At 40.9% G+C, this 26009-nt stretch overlaps 1 protein-coding gene across 1 annotated transcript in view; it reads right to left on the bottom strand.

The window, feature by feature from the left end:
- LOC132832258 (oxysterol-binding protein-related protein 10-like) overlaps positions 1–19466 on the bottom strand; it is a 240495-nt gene extending 221029 nt beyond the window's left edge. Inside the window, exon 1 of the mRNA XM_060850094.1 lies at positions 19224–19466. Within this exon, the coding sequence (XP_060706077.1) occupies positions 19224–19339 (116 nt within the window). The 5' untranslated portion in view covers positions 19340–19466. The remainder of the gene's footprint in view (positions 1–19223) is intronic.
- Positions 19467–26009: the final 6543 nt, after the last annotated feature.

Genomic DNA, 26009 nt, shown 5'->3' with positions numbered 1-26009 from the left:
GTAAGACCCCGGCGCTGTCTCCGATTGCAGTAATGGATTGGGGAGCATGCTTTTTCCTACTCAGGTACAATAAATACTTCCCTGACCTATCCGGATATTCGAACAGCCTTTGTCTAGCAAAAGCAAGTTCTTTCTTTGCATTTTGTGTCAGTATTGAATTCAAGGCAGCCAGGAGAGCCGTAATTAACTGTAGCTCAGTCATCGGGAGGCCGCTCAAAAATGTGCCACCTTGGAAGCTTTCAACCGCGTCTTAAGTAGACGCTGATGTTCCTCCTTCTGTCATTTCCAGCTAGCCGAATAGGAAATAGCTAATCCCCTAGCAAAGGCCTTAGCGAACTCCCATAGCATAGATGGACTACTAGCCGTGCCTGAGTTGATGGTCAAGAATTCCTGAAACTCCTTCAAAATGTATTCCACAAATTTGGAATCCTTAAGGAGAAAAGGGTCCAAACACCAGTGCTGCAAACCTAGCCCTTCACCTCCAAATATACCGCCTCATGATCAGAGATAGCTATATTCCCAATTTTACAACCCATAATCGAATCCAGAAGGGCCGAGGGAGCCAGAAAGAGATCAATCCTCATGCGATGTTTATGTAGGTTTGAAAAAAGGTGAAGTCCCTGCCAGTAGGGTGAAGACATCTCCAAATATCCACTGGCCCCAATTCCTCGCACAAGTCAACCATCTGCTTGGCCTGCAAAGAAATAGTTGGGGGCCCACAAGGCATCCTGTCCACTGTCAGATCCAAAAGACAATTAAAATCCCTCCCTATAATAATGCGCCATGTTCCAAGGGTACTCAGCTTAGAGAAAGCACTAATCAAAACATTGAGGGAGGACGGAAGACATTTAAAATGCCATATTCCTCCCCATGTATCAGGGCTTTAAGTATTCCAAACCGTCCCGCTCATCTTTCACCTGCTCTAATAATGTGAACAGAAGATTTTTCTGAACAAGTACCGCCACTCCCCTACTTTTAGTAGTAAAGGATGAAAAGAATACCTGGTCATAACCCCCCTGTTGTAACTTCAGGTGTTTCCCCCATCATCAAGATGGATTTCCTGCAACAAAGCAATATCAATCCTTCCCCCTTAAGGCTAGAAAGCACTTTTTTTCCGTTTAACAGGTGAATGACTTCCCTTAAATGTTCCAGGTCCATCATTAACAAGACACTTAGCCATATCCCCTTTTACAGACCCTTGAACCCCTAAGAGGGAGAACCCTGCTTACAAAGCGCCGAGCACAAGTAAATAAAGACTCAGAGTTGAAGAACTATGTATACAAAAACTACTCTATCATAACTATTAACAACTATTACTACAAAAAAACTACAAAGAAAACCAACTAGAAAACCTTGAATGGAAGACTCTTCCCCCCTGCCCATAGGGGGCACTCACTCTACGCTCCCCTCCTTCAAACCCAGTCTGTGCCCCAGCCTTAGGCCAGAAAAAACAACCTAGGAGATGATCCTTAAATCAACTGAAAAAAGATAAAGTCAAGATGAGCACTCCACCCATCCCTGGCTTCATGTCACCCCTACTTGTGACTAAAAGAGAAACAGAACAAAAAAAAGGAGAAGACAATAAAGAACATCGACAAAATTTCCCATCAGAAAATCCAGTTATTAAAAAAAGGAACTTATTCCAAGGTTTCTGACCACTTTCTAAAAAAAGAAATTATTAGGGAGAAAGAAAGGAATAAAATAAAAAGGGAAAACATGAGGAAAGAAGGAAAAGAGAACAAACATTAACCGTATTCTTCAGGCCTATCCGAATATTTTAAAGTGTCTACAAAGTTTTTAGCTTTATTCGCTGAGTCAAATGTATAAACTGAGTCCTCGCGGTTGAAACGGAGTCTCATGGAGTACTGGAGGCCCAGGTTCCTCAGCCTTTTTTTAAACTTCATCAAAGGACTTTCTCTTTCGAATTGAAGCTGCAGAGAAATCCTGGGAAAACAATTTTGGACCCCTTGTACAGCAGTGCCTGCAGACCATTTCCCATTAATCTAGAAGCTTCTATTACCTTTTGTGTGACCTTATGAGTGAAGGTGCACTAGGACCAGGCGGGGAGCTGCACTAGCCCTGAACCATGCACTGTAACCCGATAAGCCCTTTCAACCTGCAGCCTGCTGATCTCAATGTGACAGCCCAAAACTTCAGCAGCCTGCTTTTAAAAAAGCTGTCTGGCTGCTCACCTCCCTCACCCTAAGGGAGCCCGACAATTTGGAAATTTACTTCCGACCTCGATTTTCGAGATCGTCGATATGGTCTCGCAAGGCCCACACCTCTCGTTCCAGCACCTAGATCAGACTGAATGAGGACTCCATAACAGCTTCCGAGGCCTTATATCAACCCTTCACCTCCTCCATCCACTCCCCGATGCCCTGGATCTGCTGCTGATGCTTCTGCAGCATGGATACGATAGGTTGGACCTGAACACTAATCTCCCCATTGATCTCCTCAGTCACAGCCCCAACTTTCAAGGTAAGTCTCTCCATCAACTGCAGGTCCCGGGGGTCTGGAGAGGTGGTTGCTGCTGTCTCTGGTATGCCTGGTGCTTCAGGGGTGTCCTTCCTGCTGTTGATTGCTCGCTCCTTTTCGCTTTGACATCCTTCCGTCTCCCAAATATTAACAAATGTGTTCTGTAAGGTTTTAAACTAATAATTCCATCACATAAGTTGGCCAGGGAGGGCAAAAACCACCAGTATGCCTTGGCTGTGAGGCAAAGCTGTCCACAGCAATTCTACAGAATCGCCACCATCTTGCCGAGTCCCAGAACACGCCAACTTAGACTGGTTACTATGTAATAAGAAGGGAATCATTTCCAATCTAGCTGTGCAAGACACCTTGGGGATAAGCAACAATAACATGATAGAATTTTTTTTAAATCATGGTGGACAATGAAATAGTTGGTTCAGAGGCTAGGGTGCCGAATCTTACTAAAGGAAACTATGAAAGCATGATCGATTGTGGAGAGTTACTTAAAAGGGACGACAATGGATAGGCAATGGAAAACATTCAAGGAACTAATGGGGGGGAATCTGCAACAACTGTTTATTCCTGTCCGGCACAAAAGCAAAATGGGTAAGAGGGCCAATCTATGGATTAAAGGAAATTAGAGATTGTATTTGATCTAAAGAAGAAGCATGCAGATTGGCCAAGAAAAACAATAGGTCTGAGGATCAACAGCAGCTTAAAATTCAGCAAAGAAGGACCAAGAGATTGATTAAGAAGGGGAAAATACAGTACGAAAGTAAGCTTGCAGGAACACAAAGACTGACACTAAAGAGTTTATATAGATACAAGAAAAGAAAGATTAGTGAAGACAAATGGAGATCGCCTACAGACAGAAATGGGGGAATGTATAACAGGGGACAAAGATATGGTTGAGCAACTGAATACATACTTTGGCTCTGTCTTCACAAAAGAGGACATAAATCAGATACCATAAATAATAGAGAATGCAAGATTTAGTGAGAGTAAAAAAACTGAGGGGCATCAATAATAGTAGAGAAATGGTGATGGGAAAATTTAGGGAATTGAAGGTGGATAAATCCCTAGGGTCTGATTTTCTACATCCCAGAGTTTTTAAGGAAAAGGCTGTAAATGCATTGGTGGTCATCTTCCCAGAATCCTGAAGAATCACTGCAAATTGTAGAATAGCTAATGTTACTCCAATATTCAAAAAAAAAGAGGTAGAGAAAAACCAGGGAATTATAGACCAGTAAGCCTATCAGCAGTAGGGAAAATTCTCAAACACATTATCAAGAACCTTATAGCAGAACCTTATCGCGAAAGCAGTGGCAAAATCAGACAGTCATCATGGATTTAAGGGGAAATCATGCTTGACAAATCCGTTGGAATTCTATGAAGATGCAACTAGTCGAGTTGACAAGGGGGAGCCAGTCGACATGGTATATTTGGACTTTGTGAAAGTTTTTCACAAAGTCCCGCTTAAGAGATTATTGTGCAAGTTTAAATCACATGAGTTATGTGGTGGTGGTGGGTGGGGAAGAAAGAGATCTATTGAGATGGAAAAGAAAACTGGTTGGCAGAGAGGAAACAAAGAATATGAATAACTGCATTCTTTTCAAATTGGCAGGCAGTAGCTTGTGGGGTACCACAGGGATTGGTGCTAGGACCCCAGCTATTCACAATGTATGTATTAACAACTTAGATGAAAAATGTAACAGCTCAAGGCTTACAATGACATCAAGTTGGGTAGGAGAGTGAACTATGATAAGGATACAAAGATCATTCAGCAGGATCTAAACAGATTGACAGAGTGGGCAAATCAATGGCAGATGCAACATAATTTGGATAAACACGAGGTTATTTGGAAGTAAAAAACAAGGCAGATTACTACCTGAATGGCTGTTAATTAGGAGAAGGGAGTGTGCAATGGGACCTGGGCACCCTTGTGCACCAGTTGCTGAAGGCAGGTATGCAGGTGCAGCAGGCAGTAAAGAGAGCAAATGATATAACGGCCTTCATTGAGAATGGTTGAGCACAGGAGCAGGGATATGTTGTTGCAGTTACACCGGGCCTTGGTGAGGCCACACCTAGAATACTGTGTGCAGTTTTGGTCTTCTTTTCTGGGGAAAGATACTCTCACTCTCAAGGGAGTGCAGCAAAGGATTACCATGCTGATTCCAGGGATGGTGGGATTGTCGTATGAGGAGAGATTGACAAGGTTAAGATTGTCTGAATTCCAGTGAAAACAAATAAGGGGGGGTGGGGGGATGTTACACAGACCTATAAAAATCTAACAGGACCAGACAAGCTAGATACAGAGAGGATGTTCCCGATGGTGGGTACTTAAGGAACCAGGGGTCACAGTCGAAGGATTCGGGGTGGACCATTAGAATTAGAATCCATACAGTGTGGAAACAGATCCTTCGGCCCAAAAAGTCCAAACCAACCCTCAGAAGAATAATCCAACCAGACCCATTCCCTGAACCTATTATTCTACATTTACCCCTAACTAATGTAGCTAGCCTACACATCACTAAACACTACGGGCAATTTAGCATGATCAAGTCACCTAACCTCCGTATCTTTGGATTGTGGGAGGAAACTGGAGAACCCAGAGGAAACCCACGCAGACAAGGGGTGAATGCATAAACTCCACAAAAGGCAGTCGCGCAAGACTGGAATCGAACCTGGGTCCCTGGCACTGAGAGACAGCAGTGCTAATCACTGAGCCACCGTGCCGCCTCAGTTAGAATGGATTTGAAGAGATGTCTTCAGCAAAAGCGTGCTTGGTCTGTGGAATTCATTGCCACAGGAATTAGTTGATGCCAAAATAATGAATGTATTCAAGGGGCAGCTAGATATAGCACTTGCAGCTAATGGGACCACAGGTTATGGGGAGAATGCAGAATTAGGATATTGAGTTGGACGTTCAGCCATGATTGTGATAAATGGTAGAGCAGTTTTCATAAGTTCCTACTGGCCTCTTCCTATGTTTCTATCTTGGAACACAAAACAACTTTATGATAGGTGCAGTAATGTATACACTATTTGCTACTCAGCTTACAGAGTTGCTCTCTGGCCCTAGGTAGCACAGCAATGCTGATAGCTGCACTGCACTTACTGTTTGCAGATATTATTGTGCAGCAACAATGGAATAATATTTCCTGTCATCTTTTAAAAGTTGTGACACTGACAGTTATTCCTCAAGAGTTCTTTTCAGACTATCTTGATCAGTGTTGAAACCTTCACCAGCTGAGTTACCCATTCAGACAGCTCCAAGAACTCAACCTTGCCCTTGTCACAACGTTGCAAATGAATTTAGACCATAAGACACAGAATCAGAAATTAGGCCATTCAACCCATTGAGCCTGCTCTGCCTTTCAATCATAGCTGATAAGTTTCTCAACCCCATTCTCCCACTGTCTCCCCTTGATAATCAAGAACCTATTTATCTCTCTCTTAAATATATTCAATGACCTGACCTCCATGACCTTCTATGGTAATGAATTCCATAGATTCCACTGATCAATTGATTTTTGTAGCTTCTGTCTGCACGCCATCTGCTCCAAATGAAGTCTGAAATTAATTTTTGTATAAAATGGATCATTAGTGCCCTTCTGATCCTCAACTAGGCCCAAACTATTGGCCCTGTGAATCTTTCATTTCCAAGTCCCCTCATATTTCAATCAAGTTGCTTAAAATTCTGCTCAACTCCAATTGATAATTTTATCCTGCCCAACTTTTCTGCAGAAAACTCACCCATTCAAAATATTAGATTGTAAACCTGCTACAAATTGCCTCTAACATATTTACAGCATTCCTCAAATGGAGAACACTATTCTACACAAAAAACAAAAATGTATTTTAGTCAATGCTCTTTATAACTGAATAACAACGTCCCTACCTTTGGGGCTCAGAAGTCATATTGCACTCAATATTAACCATGTTTCTCTCTCCACAAATGCACCAGACATATTCAGTTTGTGCATCTCTATGTCTGACACCCTTCTGCTGTATTCAACTCCCCTTTGCAATAAAAAGTAACATGTTATTAACTTTCCTGATTTCTTGCTGTACCTGCATGTTGACTTTTTGTGATTTTGCTTGCATCTCAGAGCCCTGCAATCTCTCACCATTTCGATACCAATTTCAGCTTTGCACATAATATAATGCATGTCAGATCTTTGCCCATTCTTTGCAGCCTCATTACTCAAGCTAATTTCCTACCGATCATTACATCGGCATGGAATTTAGCAGCTATGCTTTTAGTCTCTTAATAAGAATACAAATTTTAAGTTGAAGCCAATCCTTACAACACACTACCCATTTCATCTTCATAACTAGAAAACGGCCAATTTATACCCACCATTTCCTAATCTTCTAGTTATGTCAGTGTATTACCCATACTGATAAAGGTTATTGTGAAAAATAAAATCTGATGTGGCACCTCATCAAGACCTTCTGGAAACGTTAGGTTCAATACATCCACTGGTTCTCCTTTAACCACCATACGTTTACTTCAAAGATTAGCAATATATTAAACACATGGGGGCAGCCTTTTTTCTCTGATGGGTCACTCCCATGACTGGATTTTCCTGAGCAATTTTGAGATTTGGGGCAAATCTACATGCTCATTCAAGCATTGTGTCACCCAAGAACATGTTTTCCTTCCCATAGCAATTACCTCTAAGTACAAACAATGCAACACCTGCCCATTTATCTCCTTACATCCAGAAGCTCAAATACTTCTTTTAGATGAAACTGCTCTTTAGAATTTGTTTTATTTAATATACTAAATTCACCATTGACAATTACATTGAAGAAGCAAAACAAAATTAGTGAACATCTTGCTTCAGTCTATAAGCTTTAAACTTTGGGCCACATGCCATTTTAATTCGATGTCTCACATATTTCAGTGCTTACTTTCCTATACTGTTCAAATGAAACTTAAGGAACACCATTTTATTTAATAGTCTTAGACACTTCACAACATTCTTGACTCATTTCAAAAAATTCAAATCATAACTGGTAGGCCCATTTTCCTAATAATTATTTTGTAACTCATTTACAATCATCTGCCTTCCACCTGATCTCTCACACTTTATTTTTTTTCATCTTTTTCTTTCTCTAATCATATTTTCTTAAATCTAATTTTACTAGCTGCATCAAGCATTCAATTTAGTGAAAAGGCAACAAAGTAAACTCTTGAAAACCATCCAAATACAATTAGATATTCTCATTTCCTACAAATCTTTCGGATGACTATCAAAACAGAATAATGTACAGCTTCAAAATAAAGTTGCGCACAACAGATCAAAACATTTTGATTCGCAAGTATTTTCCTTCAAGTTTCCATTTTTTCAAAAGTTTCCCATATCACATCTGCCAATAAAAATAAGGAGGGTCCAAGGCATCTGTATCCAGTTATGAACGGTGGCACTCAAATGAAACAACTAATTTGAGAGGCAGCTCCACAAACATCTCCATCCTCCATTAAAAGGTACAGCCCAGCAAAAAACAGGGTGAAGCATTTTCAACGGTCTACTATGAAGTGCAAATAATGCATCCCAGCCTCAACAAGAGGTAGACAGTCTTGAGGAAATTCAATTCACTCCACGTGATATCAGAAAATAGCTAAATGCATTAGACAAGAAAAGCTATGGTGCTAAAGACCTGTACTGCAGGACTTGCTAGACTTCTAACCAACCCACTCCCATATAGCTATATTACTGGCACCAGAGTGTAAAAAATTATCCAGTTACATCTTGTCCACAAAATAGCAGAACAAATGCAACACTGTCAATCAGCCATTCTCTCAGTCTTCTGCACAGTGGTGCAATGGGTCACTGACACTGCTACGAAGAGGCATCTACGTCACCCATAACACGATCAATGCTTAGAGTTCTGATAGGACCACTTGTTTCCTTAGACCTCATTATAACATTAATCCTAATATGAATAAGATAGATAAATTCCAGAGATGAGGAGCAACTTATTGCCCTGAGCTTCAAGGATACTCGGCAGAACTGAAGCTGATAGGAATCAGGGGAACTGTCCACTAGTTAGAGTCAAACCTAGCATAAAATAAAAATTTGTCCGAAGACCTGCTTTCTTTTCCTCAAAGCTTGGTGGTGATTCCACTTCAAATCATACTTTGGGCTTGTGATTTAGTAGCTCCTGACTGTCAAAACAGTCTTGATGTTTCCTGGTAGGTGAACCAAGAAAATTCTCAGTTTCTGATTAATGATGAATGAAAGCAGACATGCACTTTGGACATCCTATGGTTCCTGCTCATTGATCATTATCAGGATGGTTAAGAGGCATGGACCAACTGGGTCTTTCTGCAGAGTTTTCAAGCCAGCAAGTTGGAATTTCCCATGAAAACACTTCTGCTGCCACTACCACTTTTGGGCTAGGTTGATGGAAGTCAAAAGTCAACATTAAATAATGGTCAGTCCAACAATTCTCATACAAAAAGATATGGACAACATTCAGGTTTGGGCTAATGATTAACAAGTATCTACATTTGAGATTTTTGGACTATTAAGCAAGCTTATAGAATTTTAAATTTCATTTTTAATCAATTTGATTATTCAGTTTCTTGAGTACTTTTCAAGATGAATTAAAATGCGATCACCAACACTGACTAAGTCACCAAGTTTCAACACTTTTTCATGAAAGAACAAATCTAAAAACATCAAGAAATTGCAATTTGGGCATTCTAACCTTATACAATGGAATACAATGTTCACCATTGATTTTTGCCCCAGCAATTAGTGTTCTGAAAATAAATTTTCATGATTCACTAACCATTAGCAACTTTTTCTCCCCCACCTCAATCCTTTACTTTTAATTCCATTCCAAATTAGAGATTTATGAAATTTTGTTGAACTATTTTATGGTTGTTTTGTCAAAGAGAGAAAACCTCAAAGTGAAGTCTCATTTTAACGTGGGTAACTTACCAGTTTCATCAGAGTATTTAACTCCACTACTTCATCATCATCTTCTATAAAGTTTTGTTCAATTCAGCCATGTTACAGAATTAGCGAGTGTTGAGAAGATTTGTAGCTCAGGTTGAGGTTATGGATGTCGGTTTGCTCGCTGAGCTAGAGGTTCATTTTCAGACATTGCATCACCATACAAGGTAACATCAGTGAGCCTCTGAATGAAGCACTGGTGGTATGGCCTGCTTTTTATTTAAGTACTTAAGTTTTTTTGGGTTGGTGATGTCATCTCCTGTTCTTTTTCTCAGGGGTGGTAAATGGGATCCAAATCAATTTGTTTGTTCACAGACTTCTGGTGGGAATGCCATGTTTCTAGGAATTCTCTCATGTGCTTCTGTTTGGCTTGTCCTAGGATTGATGTGTTGGCCCAGTTGAAGTGGTGTCCTTCCTCATCGGTATGTAAAAATACGAGTGAGTGGGTCATGTCTATTTTGTGGCTAGTTGATGTTCATGTATCCTGGTGGCTAGTTTTCTGTCTGTTTGTCTAATGTAGTGTTTGTTACAGTTCTTGCATGGTATTTTGTGAATGACAATAGTTTTGCCTGTTGTCTGTATGGGGTCTTTCAAATTCATAAGCTGCTGTTTTAGTGTGTTGGTGGGTTTGTGGGCTACCTTGATGACCCCAGTCCGCCGATTTCTCAGCAACAAACCCAAACAAGCAGTCAAAACACGTCCAGAAACCCTGGTCATGCTCCCCTGTATCAAAGATATCTCAGAAATGACTGCCAGACTACTCAGACCTCTTGGGATGATGGTAGCCCAGAAACCCACAACACACTAAAACAGTATCTAAAGAAATTGGAAGACTCCATACAGAAAAGCAAAACTAATGTCATTTACAAAATACCTTGCAAGAACTATAACAAATACTACATTGGACAAACAGGCAGAAAACTAGCCACCAGCATACATGAAAATCAAATAGCCACAAAAAGACATGACCCACTCTCACTAGTATCCTAACATACAGATGAGGAAGGACACCACTTCAACTGGGACAACATATCCATCTGAGGACAAGCCAAACAGAGCCACGTGCGAAAATTCCTAGATGCATAGCATTCCATCCGAAATTCTATCAACATACACGCGACTTGGATCCCATTTACTACCTCCTGCGAATGACATCACCAACCCAAGGAAACCCAAACACAAAGCAGGCCATACCACCAGTGCTTCATCTAGGGGCTCACTGATGAAACGTCTGAAAACGAACCATCCTCCAGCTCAGCGAGCAAACCTACATCCATGTTACAGAATCATTGTTGTTTTTGTTTTAGACTTTATCCAACAAATTGGTTTATATGAAGGAAAAATGCCTGAAGCGTATTCTGTGGCCTCAGTGATGCAAATTAAATTAGAACAACAACATTGTTTGAGTTTAACAATCAAATACCCTTGAGGTGCCTCTTTATAGTTCATATAGCTCTGTTGATAACAAGTTTGAGATTGGAAATTGTGTAAATGATCAGATGATCTCTGTCTGATTTCCAATACAGCTACTTGACTGGGTGTAATATTCTGGGAACCATTGGTTTACTGAATCCAAGTAAATTGCCCATCGGAAAGTAGTTATTTGCTAACTTACATTCTTTAAGATTTCCATTAGACTTATGAAATGAAGCTATTGGTTTAAGAACCATTTACAGTATTACATGTGGAGTAAATCCTTCTTGCATTTTTATATATGATTAAAGATAAACAGCAAGTAGTTTGAGTAAGCACCATACCATTTAGCATCTTAAACAGCCAGAGCTAGTAACTTACCAGACTTTAATGTTGCACTAATTCAATAAATGCTTATTTATTTGCTCATCTGATGCACTATTCCCTAACTGGACAAACAGGTGGCTGTTCCCAAGACTCTGCCAACATTTCTAGAGCCAGCTGCAAGGTGTGCTCCATTTTTCATTTCCACAGGGAATTGCCCAAATCATGTCTTGGGGCTTCAATCAGCAGCTGCTTTTCATTGCACAGCTGAAATTTTGAGCTGTCATTTAATAACTTATGGATGAAAATCCATCTTATGACACATTTTGCCAGAATGCCTGCAAGTGAAAAACGTTGTGTAATTTACTTGTCATTGCAACTTGCCAAGGTTGAATCAATGTCATAACAGCAAATCCTGTTCATATTCTGTACTACAGATGACTGGTCACATCAATAGAACAATAAAATTTCTGACATGTTTTCTTAAACCACAGATGGAGGTGGTTGACACAATTCATTATTCATTGCCTTAAGTGTATTCGATCAGTTCAATTATCATGGATTTGTTTAATTTCAATATTTTAATTATTTCACTAAGAACTTTTCAATGAATTTGTGCAATTTGTTTTATTAAACATACTGTGCGGTATTATGGAACTGTGGCATATAAATTAATACTTGCCAACGCCCCATGCTTGAACCAAGTTAGAAGTCACATGACACCAGGTTATAGTCTAACAGGTTTATTTGAAATCATAAGTTTTGGATCATTGCTCCTTAATCAGGTGAAGCATCACTTCATCTGACAAAGGAGTAGCGCTCTGAAAGCTTGTGATTTCAAATAAAGCTGTTAGACTATAACTTGGTGTCATGTGAGTTCTGATTTGGTACACCACAGTCCAACACCAGCACCTCCACATCATGACCCAAGTTAGGAGGTGAAGCTAAGTGAAGACATGTCCCCAAACAAAAATGTCAACCATAGGCTGCGGGGGCCTAATGCTTGGCCTAGGCTACATTCACCCAAACATTATTTGAATATAGTGGGCTAAAAATAGGTATCCATTTTGCTGTTTTGTGTGTGTAGAATTAGTTAATTAGTTACAAGTCTCTCCCACTGTCCCAGTTTTGAATGCACAAATAAACCCTAATTCATTTTAAACCTAACTTTGCCATAGAACTTTAAATTGGATTTCACAAGCAAAGTTTCGGGAAGCACACCACTGCAAGTTTTTAAGAAAGGGAAAGTGATCTTCTTTTAAAAATCAACTGTTAAGCACTGGAGAACGATAAAAGTAATTCAATTCAATCTGTCCTTTGTTCAGGACAATTGTCAAACAGGCTACAGACTGTCAAAGACTGAGTTGGTGTAACAGATTCAGTGTTAAATCTCATCAGTGGTGGCCTTTTAAATGAGGTGCTTCCCAAGTTATGGGAAAGTCCTCAACTTACTTGAACTGGCTAAATTGCTCAAAGTTGGCATGGATTTGATGGGCTAAATAACCTCCTCTGGAGTAACCAGTTGATGATTTCAGTCCCCAGTTTCCTCTCCTACTCCAACTCAGCTAAATATCTTTTATTCTCCTGCGCCTCCAATTCTCTTTTACATTTCTCAAATCTCATGCCTTCCCAGTCTCTAATCTTGTTAAGCCATCTCAGAATCTTGTTTATACCACTTCATTTCTCTCCCGATACCCTTCATCCAGTGTCCTACCTTGTCACCCTGTTCCTTCAGCCCTTATCTCTTACCTTTACCTTCCTCTTTTTCACTGTGGGCCTGTAGGAATGAGGAAGGGGTGCTGTGAGAAATAACATTTAAAAGACAATTTTGTTATGGACTATTAAGTGCAGGACACAATATATACATGATTCAGCCATCTGCTCAAAAGTGTGGGGAACTGACATTTCATCTCTGTCCCATTTTCTACACCTCACGATGGTAGTTCTAGAGTGGTATTTCTTTGCTATGCAATCTAAGGAAACAAATAACAGGAAACCTATAACTTTTAACAAAAAAATACCCATTTTTCTCTAGTGCAAGGACTTTGAGCAACTTTAAATTCTTCCCATCTCACCCACTTATCCTTACTTAAATTTTCCATCTGGCCAAACAGTTCTGCAGCTGAGAAGATAATTTGAAATCAGAAAAGTAGCTTGATGTTGTGCACACATCTTGTCTGTTAATATTAGCAATGCACATTAATTAAAACAGTAGAAGCAAAAAGATGCACGATATCATCTATGTGCAACTCATCACAGTTCTTTTTAGGAACTGAACATCTGATGATTTAAACTTATTCACTTATTGTACTGAAGTTCAACTCAAGAGAAATGAGGAATGAAAACTGACAAACTGTTGAGTTTCCTGCAGGACAGATAAAAACTTTTAAGTGGGTGGTCCTTCGTGCCCATAATAGAAGCATCTGTTACAATCTGACATCATCATACTTGTAAATGAAATAGGAAAGAAAACTAAGTTTATAGATTTTTTTAATCAACATGGGTCAAAGATCCCGTCTCCATGCTGTAGGATTCTGTGACCTCTGGAGCAGATGGGACCGCAACCTGGGCCTCTGGATCTGACATAAGCCCCAACATGACTCTGACATTTTGAAAACAATCTGTTTTAATACATTGTGGCAAACCTCTGAAGCAGGTGGGACCTAAACCCATGCATCCTAGCCCAGAGATAGGGTCAATACCGCTACACCATAAAAGCCCAACTTGCCTTTTTTTAAAATTCAACCTACTTTTCAGAGATGTTATTATCCACATCTGGATTAGGTGAGTCTTCAACCCAGACCTCCTGGCGCAGAGGTCAGAACAATTAGCAATATCTGAATTCCCAACTCACTACAAATGAGAAGTAGCTAACATAATATTTCTGCTGATTGAGCGATTTCAGCTTCTATTTGCTGATCTAGCGGTTTTCTTTAAAACAAATTCACATGTGAATTCACGGACAGGGTATGTAAGATTTTCAGTTGATTTCACTTGACTTTTACTATTAAAACTTGTAGTATGCTGTTCCATATGAATATTTGTTAATGCAATAGAATGTTTATATATTTACGTCAGTTGTACTATTTTCTAAAGATTAAGTTTGCGAGTTGATTAATGCCCCATTACATAACTTAGGCACAATTTAAACTGACCATGTAGTAGTGCAGGACCATTTTCTTTCAGGTGCATGTGAAAAATCTCAGGTGTTATTTAAACAAGTATGCCATGCCCTTTATTTATCCCTCAACCAACATTCCATTTCTTATTTGTCATATGAGGGATTTTACTGCACGCATCAGTTGCAGGTTTACCCTACCCAACTGCACAGACCTTGTTCCAAAATCAGATCACTGACTTTCAAATGATTTTGTATATCCTAAGGTCATTAAAGATACATATAGTTATGCATAGTTTTGATCGTGTATTTATTCATCTCTGAACTGAATAATTTTCCCTTGGTCCTCTAACACTAAACATGGGATTAATGGGAATATGTCAATTTACACAGAATTCATTTTGCAAAATAAATTGAAGGACTGTGACTGTTCCTCAAAAAACCTGACCTAATGCTTCAAACCAGAAACCTTTCAAAGAGCCATTGAAGTGTTCAGTTGGTCAAATTCAAGTGATACAATAGTTGAGGTATTATGATTTTGATTACTTGATTACTTAGCGTGAAAACAGGCCCTTCGGCCCAACAAGTCCACACCGACCCTCTGAAGAACAACACACCTAGATCCATCCCCCTACGTTTACCCCATTACCTAACACTACGGGCACCTTCCACTGAGATCTCAAATTTACCTGGACCATCTCAGACTCCTCCCTCCCCTTCCTAGACCTTCCCATTTCTATCTCGGGCGACCGACTCAATATGGGCATTTACTATAAACCGACCGACTTCCACAGCTACCTAGATTACACCTCCTCCCACCCTGCCCCCTGTAAAAACGCGATCCCATATTCCCAATTCCTTCGCCTCCACCGCATCTGTTCCCAGGAGGACCAATTCCAATACCGAACAACACAGATGGCTTCCTTCTTCAAAGACCGCAATTTCCCCTCAGATGTGGTTGACCATGCTCTCCACCACATCTTCTCGACTTCCCGCTCCTCTGCCATTGAACACCACCCCTCCAATTGCCACCAGGACAGAACCCCGCTGGTCCTCACCTACCACCCCACCAACCTCCAGATACATCGTATCATCCTTCATCATTTCCACCACCTCCAAACAGACCCCACCACCAAGGATATACTTCCCTCCCCTATCAGCGTTCCGAAAAGACCACTCCTTCCGCGACTCCCTCGTCAGGTCCACACCCCCCACCAACCGAATCTCCACTCCCAGCACCTTCCTCTGCAACCGCAAGAAATGCAAACCTTGCGCCCACACCTCCCTCTTCACTTCCCTCCAAGGCCCCAAGGGATCCTTCCATATCCGTCACAAATTCACCTGCACCTCCACACACATCATTCACTGCATCCGCTGCACCCGATGTGGCCTCCTCTGCATTGGGGAGACAGGCCGCCTACTTGTGGAACATTTCAGAGAACTCCTCTGGGACACCCGCACCAACCAATCCAACAAGCCCGTGGCTCAACACTTCAACTCCCCCTCCCACTCCACCAAGGACATGCAGGTCCTTGGCCTCCTCCATTGCCAGACCATGGCAACACGACGCCTGGAGGAAGAGCGCTTCATCTTCCACCTAGGAACCCTCCAACCACAAGAAATGAATGCAGATTTCTCCAGCTTCCTCATTTCCCCTCTCCTCACCTTATCTCAGTCCCAACCCTCGGACTCAGCACTGCCTTCTTGACCTGCAATCTTCTTCCCGATCTCTCCACCCCCACCCCCTTTCGGCCTATCACCCTCACCTTAACCTCCTTCCACCTATCGCATTCCCAATGCCCCTCCCCCAATTCCTTCCTCCCTACCTTTCATCTTAGCCTGCTTGGCACACCCTCCTCATTCCTGCAAAAGGGCTTATGCCCAAAACATCGATTCTCCTGCTCCTTGGATGCTGCCTGACCTGCTGTGCTTTTCCAGCAACACATTTCTCAGCTCTGATCTCCAGTATCTGCACTCCTCACTTTCTCCTGGGCAATTTAGTATGACCAATTCACAGAGCCTGCACATTTTTGGACTGTGGGAGGAAACCAGAGCACCCGGAGGAAACACACGCAGAAACAGGAAGAATGTGTAAACTCCACACAGACAGTTGCCTGAGGTGGGAATTGAACCCGGGTCCCTGGCGCTGTGAGGCAGCAGTGCTAATCACTGTGCCACCGTGTCAAGCCTACGGATGAAAAGCAAGACAGAATTCCCATTCTCTATCACTAATCTGTAACAATTAGAAAATTGCCTTTGTGGAGTTCTGCATAAGTGCAGAAAGATCAAACATGGAAGTGATGTACCCTCAGCCTAATGCTGTACTACTTCAACATTCACTTGCAAGTCTCATTAAGGCATAATGTCAATCTGAACAATTCACTCAAAGAGATTTTCCTTGGTCTCCCTTATGGAAGAAGAATTCAAAACCTTAAACTGGTAGCAATCCAAAATGATCTAAACAGTGGAGGTATAATTTAACAAAGTGATTTTTCTAAAACAAATGTAGCCAATAACATAAGTTGAAACTATTCCCATACTGAATGGTAACATTAGTTACCTAGCCTAAATGATTAAAAAGCTTCCGAATAGCTAGAACATTCCAGTTACCTAGCAAATGACTAGAATATTTGGCAAGAGAATAAATTCCAAACAGTGCTGGATTTTCTAACAGTACGCCAAAAGGAAGGTTGATTATAACGGACACTAGGCAGTCAATTTTTTTCCCCCAGGTGGAAGAAAAGAATCTAAAATAAGGCAATAAAAACAAAAGGGAACAAAAAAAAACTAGATTTTCAGATTGCATTTCCTTACTTCTTAGCAGAGAGTTACACTACAAACTAGGAGAACATTCCATTTTTTACAAATGTTCCAAAAATTAAACAATAGAACCGAATTATATTTTATGTTCCTTTTAGGAATATTGTTTTACATTATGAAAGTGTCAGAGTGCAAATAAAGTGATCCCTTCAATAAACTTAACTATAACATCTAAATATTATCCCTCCTTCTAGTATGTTCTCAGCAAGGAGAAAAACACTTTTTTTTCAGAAGAAATTAAGTTATTCTATATAAAATATTTATTAATATGTATACCTATACATAAATTCTGAAAGGATTTTGGTTGTTTAGCTAGCAACCTTGTACCTGCCGCACACTTCTAACAAGTAAATAATGTTTTTCCAGTAAAAATAGACTGCATTAATCAGATTTGTCTCAAGATGTTTTCATGCCAGAGATTTCCAGACATTCAATTCCTGTTTGCTAAGTTTCATTTCACACATTGCTACTTTGAAGTAGTCTGTAAACAAATCTTGTTGTGGACCTTACCATATTAGAACATCACTATATTAGGATAAACCAGAAGATTTAGAAACCTTTAAAATATAAAGTGCAACTGAAACAAATGCAAATGTAAAGTAATTTAAGTTACAATGCAATTTATGTTACAAAAACAGTAAGCCTTGATGGCATTACCATTCTCTTAAAATGAATTTCATGCTTTCATAAAGCAAGTAGTTGTACTTTACAAACCATCAGATAGTAAAGTAAAAAACTCAAGACAGACCATAATCTAATAGTCTAAAACTGAAGTGAGAATCCAACAAAAAGATCTTCTCAGTTACAAATGGAGGACACTGTCAAAGTACAGTAAAAAGCGACTATTCACTCACACCCAAAATTAGTATAAGATCACGATCATGCAATAATATTCTGAGCCTGCTCATTGCACAGAATCAGAGCATCTGTAACAGTGGCACTTAGGAAGCAATAGATTCCTATAATTAAATCAGTGCTTATATAACGGAGTTTAAAGTGCTTTCCCATAACCAGAAGACAATAATTAAAACTTTCATCTGCGTTATATAAAAAATACTTGATGCCAGATGGACTGGAGGGCAGCTTTTCCACACAGAGGGTGGTGCATATATGGAACAAGCTGCCAGAAGACATGGTTGAGATGGGTGCAATGACATTTACAAGACATTTGGGCAGGTACAGGGATAGAAAAGGTTTAGAGGAATAAATGGGACTCGTTAATTTAGTAATTCTGGTCGGCATAGACAAGTTGGATCAAAGGACCTGTTTCCATACTGTATGACTCTTCAACTGTTGAAAGAGGCTTCAAGAATGGCACCTGACATGATACCTTATTCTTTTGTGCGATGAGAAATACCAAAGTTCAGTTGCCAGCATAAAGTTGTTTGACAAGCATAAATGAAGTTCAGAAGGTTTATGATCAGTACTCAAAAGCCTGGAAACACAGCTTTAAACTAGTTACTTGTCATTTAAATTAAGCTTCAGCTCCATTATATACGGAGTACTGCTGGAACACTATGAAACAGATAATAAAGCTACATCAATATGTGCAGTGATCACAGAGAAGGCATAACAAAAAGGTTGAACTATTTGATATATTAAATTGATACACATTTCAGATCTCCAAAATTCACAGTACATAATCTCCATGTAATCACTACAGTTTTTCTACTCAAATATGCCTCATGAGTACAAGCTGACGAGATTTGAGCTACAAATTTTGCATTTCATTATATTGCACTAACTAGGAAAGTGGTTTTAATCAACACAGGGCACCCATTAGAGAACATACAAAATGATTATCTAAAATAAAAGGTCACCCTGGCTTGGTGTAGTATTTAAGTATACCTAATTGAGACACGAAATCAATTATTTGCCTGACTAGCTCTCAGTGAAGATCAATCTATTTCAGCTCATATTTCAACATGCAGAAACATTAACATAAAGGAACATTGCCAGCCCAACATAAGATTATACCACGTTCGCCAAATATCGAGTGTTATGGGTGTATTTCATACAATTAACGACAAGCACAGTTTGCGCCTAAAATATTTCTCAAACGAAGTTGTATATACAGCACACACTCCCTACTTTCGTACCTGTGCTGCCAGCCCTGGATCAGATTGGTGTACTTGCTGAGTAAACCCTCCACAACCTTGCCAGCTTCCGGATGAGGATGGTGGTGGTTCTCCTGCTCCTCACGGACAATCCGCATCGAATCCGCGGATGCAGCTGCTGAGGTTGGGCTGCTGCAGTTGCTCTTCGCCCTGTCCTGGGTGTTTGCTTTCAGCACCAATGATCCCCTTTCCCCTGGAGAAACAGAGTGCCTTCTCCCACCACCACCACCACCACCACCACCAGCTGCAGCAGCAGCGCCGCCAGGAACCACTTTCTCAGTGTTAAACATTTACCGCGACAAACGCTGGCTGTCGTTTTCCTTTAAGAAGAAAGGGTAAAAAGGGAAGGGGATGGGTTATAAACAACAACGCGAAAATGAAGTGTGACGGACAGACAGGACGGAGTTTGCACCGCGGCGGCGGCCAGGATGTGCAGCAGCGCGCGGCACCGGGAACGGCAGAGGTGGGCGGGGTGGGTCGCGCGCGTTCAATGGAACATTCCGAATAACGAACGTCCGGCGCTCGAGCTCTACACGGTCCGAAGGTGTCAGGCGATCGAGGGAAAACACTCTGCTGCTGCCGCCACCGCTCTGTCAGTGAGTCAACCCTCGGGACAGCTCCCCGACCCACCGCCACTGCTGCTCCTCTTCCCCACCCCCTTTCTGTCAGGTAGTCGCTACGAGTCCCTCCCTCATCAAATCTGCTGACTTCTCGCTGCCAGTGACGTGGTGCCCCGTCTCGGTGGCGCTTACGCGTCCAGGAGACGTCTTGCCTGGTACCCCCCCCTTACCGATCAGTCACAGATGGGGAGGGCGGGAAAGGGGTCTCCCTCTCAAGTACGCGTAATGTGAGTCCTGGCAAGGGTACAGTTCTCCTCTGCCCTGTCACCGTGCCCGGGGTGTGTTGTGTGGCCTTGACTTCCTCGTGATCCTCTCTCTCTGTAACAGTCCTCAGAAGCCCTTCCCATTCCGTACTTTGGAATTCCTGGAGACACTAACTCTCTCTCCCGTCCCTCGGCTGGAGCTCGCGCGCGGTTGCGTAACGCGAGCACGTGCATGTGGACGTCTGCGCGCGAACAGCGCCGTCCCCTCCCAAACTTAAAAATCACACCAACGCCAGGTTATAGTCCAACAGGTTTAACTGGAAGCAAAGTAGTTTTCGGAGCGCCGCTCCTTCGTGAGATGGTTGTGGCCTCCAATTAAACCTGTTGGACTCTAACCTGGTGTTGTGTGATTTTTAACTTTGTCCACCCCACTCCAACACCGGTATCTCCAAAGCAGGACTACCCCCCAAACTGGCTTTGTAAGAGTGGCCAGCTGCATGTCTTTTTAAATGTCTAAATAGTGAACGGCTTTACTACTTCGGCATTATGAGCGACCCCATAAATAAGTCATTTCAAAACTTTTTAACGTGTTTTGAAGGAAGTAGGTTGTTGTTCCCATAAAATTGTGGTTTATGTCCAACCACCCAACTTTACTCAATTTACAAATTTCGACTCCGTATTGTGATCAGTAGAGCAAATCGCGAGGATTTGTGGTAGTTAAAGTTTGGTTCAAGAAAGTGGACTGTGACCCTCTTTTCAAGCGATTGGGGATGGTCAGCCCAGCATGGTGCCCATATCCTAAAAGTGAATAAAAATGTGCTTGAATGTAACCTTTGCCTCCAGCATTATATTTGGTTATCAAAGTTAGGAATATTATGAGAACCTAAGTAAGCAGGAATTGACTGCTTCCCCATTCAAAAAGGTGTTGGTGGAATGTGCCCATCAAATGTACTTTTCCACCATATCCTCATTTTCTTGATTCATGTGATACCCGAGACTCTAAAGATCTCTGTCTGGAGCATATTCATTAATCAAGCATCCATCCTTTTGTGGGATAGAGCATTCCAAAGGCTCAACGCCTCTTTCGTTAAGAAATGTCTCCTCACTTCAGTCTCAAATAGCTGAACCTTAGCCTGGGACTACAGTCCTTAACGCTAGACACTCCACCAACTGGAGATGGACTTTTTGCATTTGTCCCATCCAGTTCTTTAGGGTTTTTTTAACAGCAAATGAAATAGCCTCTCATTCTGTCAAATTTTAATGAATTTAAACATGTCAAACTCTAACTAGTGCAACTGACAAACTGGAAGGTTTTAATCAGTGAAGTGCAGGAATTACATCATGTCCATGAGAGATTGCTGTTCAAAGCACTTTTCTTTCAATGAGGCAATTGATTTCCAATTTTTTGGAAGTTCTTTCACTTGTCTTATTCTTCACTCACTTTACCTTCCACTTTTCTGCTGCTTTCACACAGTCAGTTTATATAATATCTGATGAGAAGCAAGTGCAATACACAACAAGGATTGAGGGGGTGAATACTAAGGAGCTGGAAAGAGGCAAGGTCAGGATTTATTTGCAGAGAATCAACAGGTCTGAACGCTTCGAGCTAAGAAGAGTAAGATTTTCATGGTAGGTTGCTGCTGACATTTGTAATCTCGAAGAAGAAAAATGGACTAGGTGGGTATGTGTTGCCAATAACCGACACATTTGCCCTGGGCCACTGCCTCTCACTAAGTTGTGTACTCTCCCCCTGCAAGGAGAAAACAGAAAGAATTGATCACTGGTGATGACTCATATGGATGGAAAGGAAGCATATTGTGAAGAATTACTGTGATGAATGGATATGAGAGGGCAATCGGTTGAGGATGAATGTGACTGATGTCTGTTCAGTTTCGGATGTGAAATGTCTTTAGAAAAAGGAATGAATGGAGTTGCAAGATGTGATAACGTGAAAAGCTCTATACAAGAGAATGCTGGGAAGTTCAGAGTGTGGAATTTAACATTGAAAATATTGTGTCATTGTCTTTACCAAACTTTACCTGTAGTCCTCAAACCTTATGGTGCTCTGTCTCCAAGTTGGAAACGTGACACTGTTGCTGTTTCCTTGCTTAACTACTTCCCTCAACTCAGCACCGCCCTCCTAACCTGCAATCCTCTTCCTGACCTCTCCGCCCCCACCCCACTCCGGCCTATCACCCTCACCTTGACCTCCTTCCACCTATCCCACCTCCATCGCCCCTCCCCCAAGTCCCTCCTCCCTACCTTTTATCTTAGCCTGCTTGGCTACTCTCTCTCATTCCTGATGAAGGGCTTATGCTCGAAACGTCGAATTCTCTATTCCTGAGATGCTGCCTGGCCTGCTGTGCTTTGACCAGCAACACATTTGCAGCTGTGATCTCCAGCATCTGCAGACCTCATTTTTTACTTCCTATCCATGTTTGATTTTTGGAGAGGTCTTCTTCTTCCTTCTGTCCCTTATATTACACTCGACTGCAGCTCCTAAGTACTCCTTAGTATAAGTAAGAGTGAGAGATGCACTGAAGAGCTTTCTCAGGCCTTGAATCCTATAGTTACTGCAGCCTCCAAAAGTCAAATGCTGGTATGTTCTTGTAACTGCTGCTCTGGGCCTTATAACTAGAAGTCCTTCTTTTGACAGAATGGACACATCATCATACCTGTCCTTAATTCCAGAGGCTAGATAGTAATTCTGTGGGTGAATTAAATACATGGAATTTTATGCAAAATAAGCAGGTTCTGTTGTGGAGAAAATATAGAGAACCACCAGAAGACGCAGAGAGTTCTTCAGGAAGTCGGTCTTTTATTTGCAAACAAAAAACCGTGACATTGAGAAAGCAGATTCTCGAATGCCCACGAACCTCCGGGTCTGTGGATTTTTATATTTTTTTTATCATGTTTCTTTTAACTTATCAGCATGTCCAACTATATTAATCAAAGTACCTCACCCTAGCGACACAATAAATCAGTGATGTTAGTTCCCATTATCTCTTTAGTTGTACATTCTACTTAATATTATTCTAATGTCACGGTTAGATATTTATTGCTAACTGTGCTACAGTGATCTTTCCATCCCACACTAACCTGTCATGATAGATATTTAGCTATTCCATCTGTTACAATAGTCTGCTGTCACAAGCTGACTCTACTAACTATTAATTAGATATTTTAATGTCATGTCCCAGATATTTATTGTCCCAATCCTGTCATAATAACACTTAACAGAGAAACTTGCTTTATCACTTGTGTTATCTCATCTCGCCATAGTGACCTTTCAGCCTTAACTTTACTCTGCTAATTGGTGTAAGAATGTTCCACTATGGTTATCCCATCCTGCCTTCCACAGAACACAGGTTGCCAGTGGTCTTCATGCTTTAACCCTTCCTATGCTTTCATGTTCTTTATTTTCCATAGTTCCCAACCAGAAAGTTATTGTTTCTTTCTGGCAGGGATTAAATCTGCACATTAAATGGGGAAAATCATGTTTCCCTGGAGCATTGGAGGCTGAGGGATGACCTTATAGAGGTTTATAAAATCATGACGGGCATGGATAGGGTAAATAAACAAGGTCCTTTCCTTGGGTTGGTGGAGTCCAGAACTAGAGGACATAGGTTTAGGGTGAGAAGGAAAATTTATAAAAGGGACCTAAGGAGCAACATTTTCATGCAGAGAATGCTGCATGTATGGAGTGAGCTGCCAGAGAGAGTGGTGGAAGCTGGTACAATCACAACATTTAAAAGGCATCTGGGTGGGTACATGAATAAGAAGAGTTAAGAGGGATATGGGCCAAGTATTGGCAAATGGGACTAGATTAATTTAGCATACCTATCGACATGGACAAGTTGGACCAAAGGGTCTGTTTCCATGCTGTACATCTCTATGACTCTTTCCTGATGAAGGGCTTTTGCCTGAAACATCGAATTTCCTGCTCCTCGGATGCTGCCTTAACTGCTGTGCTTTTCCAGCACTACTCTACTCCAGAATCTAGTTTCCAACATCTGCAGTCATTGTTTTTATATTTACAGAGGAAGAATGTTCCCGATGATCAAGGATTGGAGTCTTGAATCAGTGGTCACAGTTTAAGGTAGTGGATAGCCCATTTAGAACTGAGATGAGAAATTTCTTCACCCAGAGAGTGGGTGAACTTATGGAATTGTCCTCCACCGAAAGTGGTTGAAATCAAAGCATAAAATATTTTCAGAGGTATTAGGGCTAAACAGATTGATCAATATGAAGAGAAAGCATAAACAGTACGAGTTGGATTACTAGTCATGATCATATCAAATGACAGAGTAAACTCAAAGAGCAAAATGACTTATTCCTGCTTCTATGTTTTCTACATGGTACTTTTCTAATCAATTTCTCTCAAACTGAGGGATAAATGTAATGAACCTTCTATTAAGCCCCAAATATAACAGACATGTTTAATCAACTTGTTCAGACATGTTATGACACACCTCTGAAATAGATGGGACTGGAACCAGAACTTCTTCCCCAGAGGGAGGGACACTGCCACTGCATCACAAGATCCCTCTAAAATAAGTATATTCTGTAGTGATCAAAACTGTGACAGAGCTTCAAGTGTGATCTTTTCAAAACGCTATGTAATTTTAGTAAAACCTGTTTATTTTATACTCTGCCTGGGTATCAAAGGCCAAGATACCATGATACAAAGCTGTGTGGGAAGATAAGCTGTGAGGAGGATGTAAAATGCTCAGTGTGATTTGGATTATGCAGGAAGGATGTTCCCAATGACTGTGGAATCCAGAACCAGGAGTCATAGTTTATGGGCATGGGGTAAACCATTTTAGGACCAAAGTGAAAAGAAATCTTTTCACCAGAAAGTGCTAAGCCTGTGAAATTCACTGCCACAGAAAGCAGTCAAGGCCAAAACATTTCAAGAAGGAGTTGAATATAGCAGTTAGGACTAAAGGGATCAACGGATATGAAGGAATAACAAGAACAGGCTTTTGAGTTGAATGATCAGACATAAGGAATGATGGAGCATGCTCAGAGGGCTGAATGGCCTAATTTTGCTTCTACTTTCGATGTTTCTATTCTTAGTTTCCTTCCATTTGTTCACAGTATCCGCAGGTTAACTTTTCCAAGAGACCTATGTATATTCAACCAAATCTTTCCACATTATCTAGTTTCTCATCTTTAAAAGCATTGTGCTTTTTCATTTTCCTTTTCAAATTCAATAATGTTACATCATTACATTGTGCTTTTTGCTTCCCTTTTGTCCAGTTACTGAATCAATCATTGTGTACCTGTTATTCTAACAGATTGTAAGTTGCTAAGGTCTGAGCACTGATTCTTGTGGCATCCCACTAGTACCACCCAGAAAAAAATCATTTGTAACAATTCTTTGTTTTCTGCCTTTGAACCAACCTTCAATCCATTTTATCCCATCTCCTAAATCCTAAACTTATGTAACAATTTTATGTAGCATCTGATTGAATATTTCCTGAAAATTCAAATGAGTAGTTCTCCCTGTTTACATGCACTCTCAAAACACACATACTTTTCTTGAACTTGGTTTCCCTTTGTTGGTCTTGCTAAATTTTGATTTTCCAAGTAGCCTGTTACTGCATCTTCAATAATCAAGTGTAGCATTTTCCTTGCAACTGATGTCAGCTAACTGGTCTTTGGTTCTCTCCCTTCCCTTCATTCAAGGGCAGTTCTTCAACTCGTTCTTCCAATCAATAATTTAGAAAATTCTGGAAGAACAATATCAAGCATCCCCTATCTCTGCAGCACCACTTTTAAAACCTACTGTGCAGGACATTTTCTAAGCTATTAAAGCCATTGATTTATCCACAACGTTTTCTTTATTAACATTAATTTCTTTTTATGATCCTCACTTTCATTTAACTATTGGTTCCTCATAATTTTCACTATATTCTTTGTGTCTTCTACTGTGAAGATGG

This window comes from Hemiscyllium ocellatum, chromosome 34, assembly GCF_020745735.1.
Source record: "Hemiscyllium ocellatum isolate sHemOce1 chromosome 34, sHemOce1.pat.X.cur, whole genome shotgun sequence".
Lineage (NCBI taxonomy): Eukaryota > Metazoa > Chordata > Chondrichthyes > Orectolobiformes > Hemiscylliidae > Hemiscyllium > Hemiscyllium ocellatum.
The sequence above is the reverse complement of the archived record's forward strand: the minus strand, read 5'-3'. Positions and strand labels throughout refer to the sequence as shown.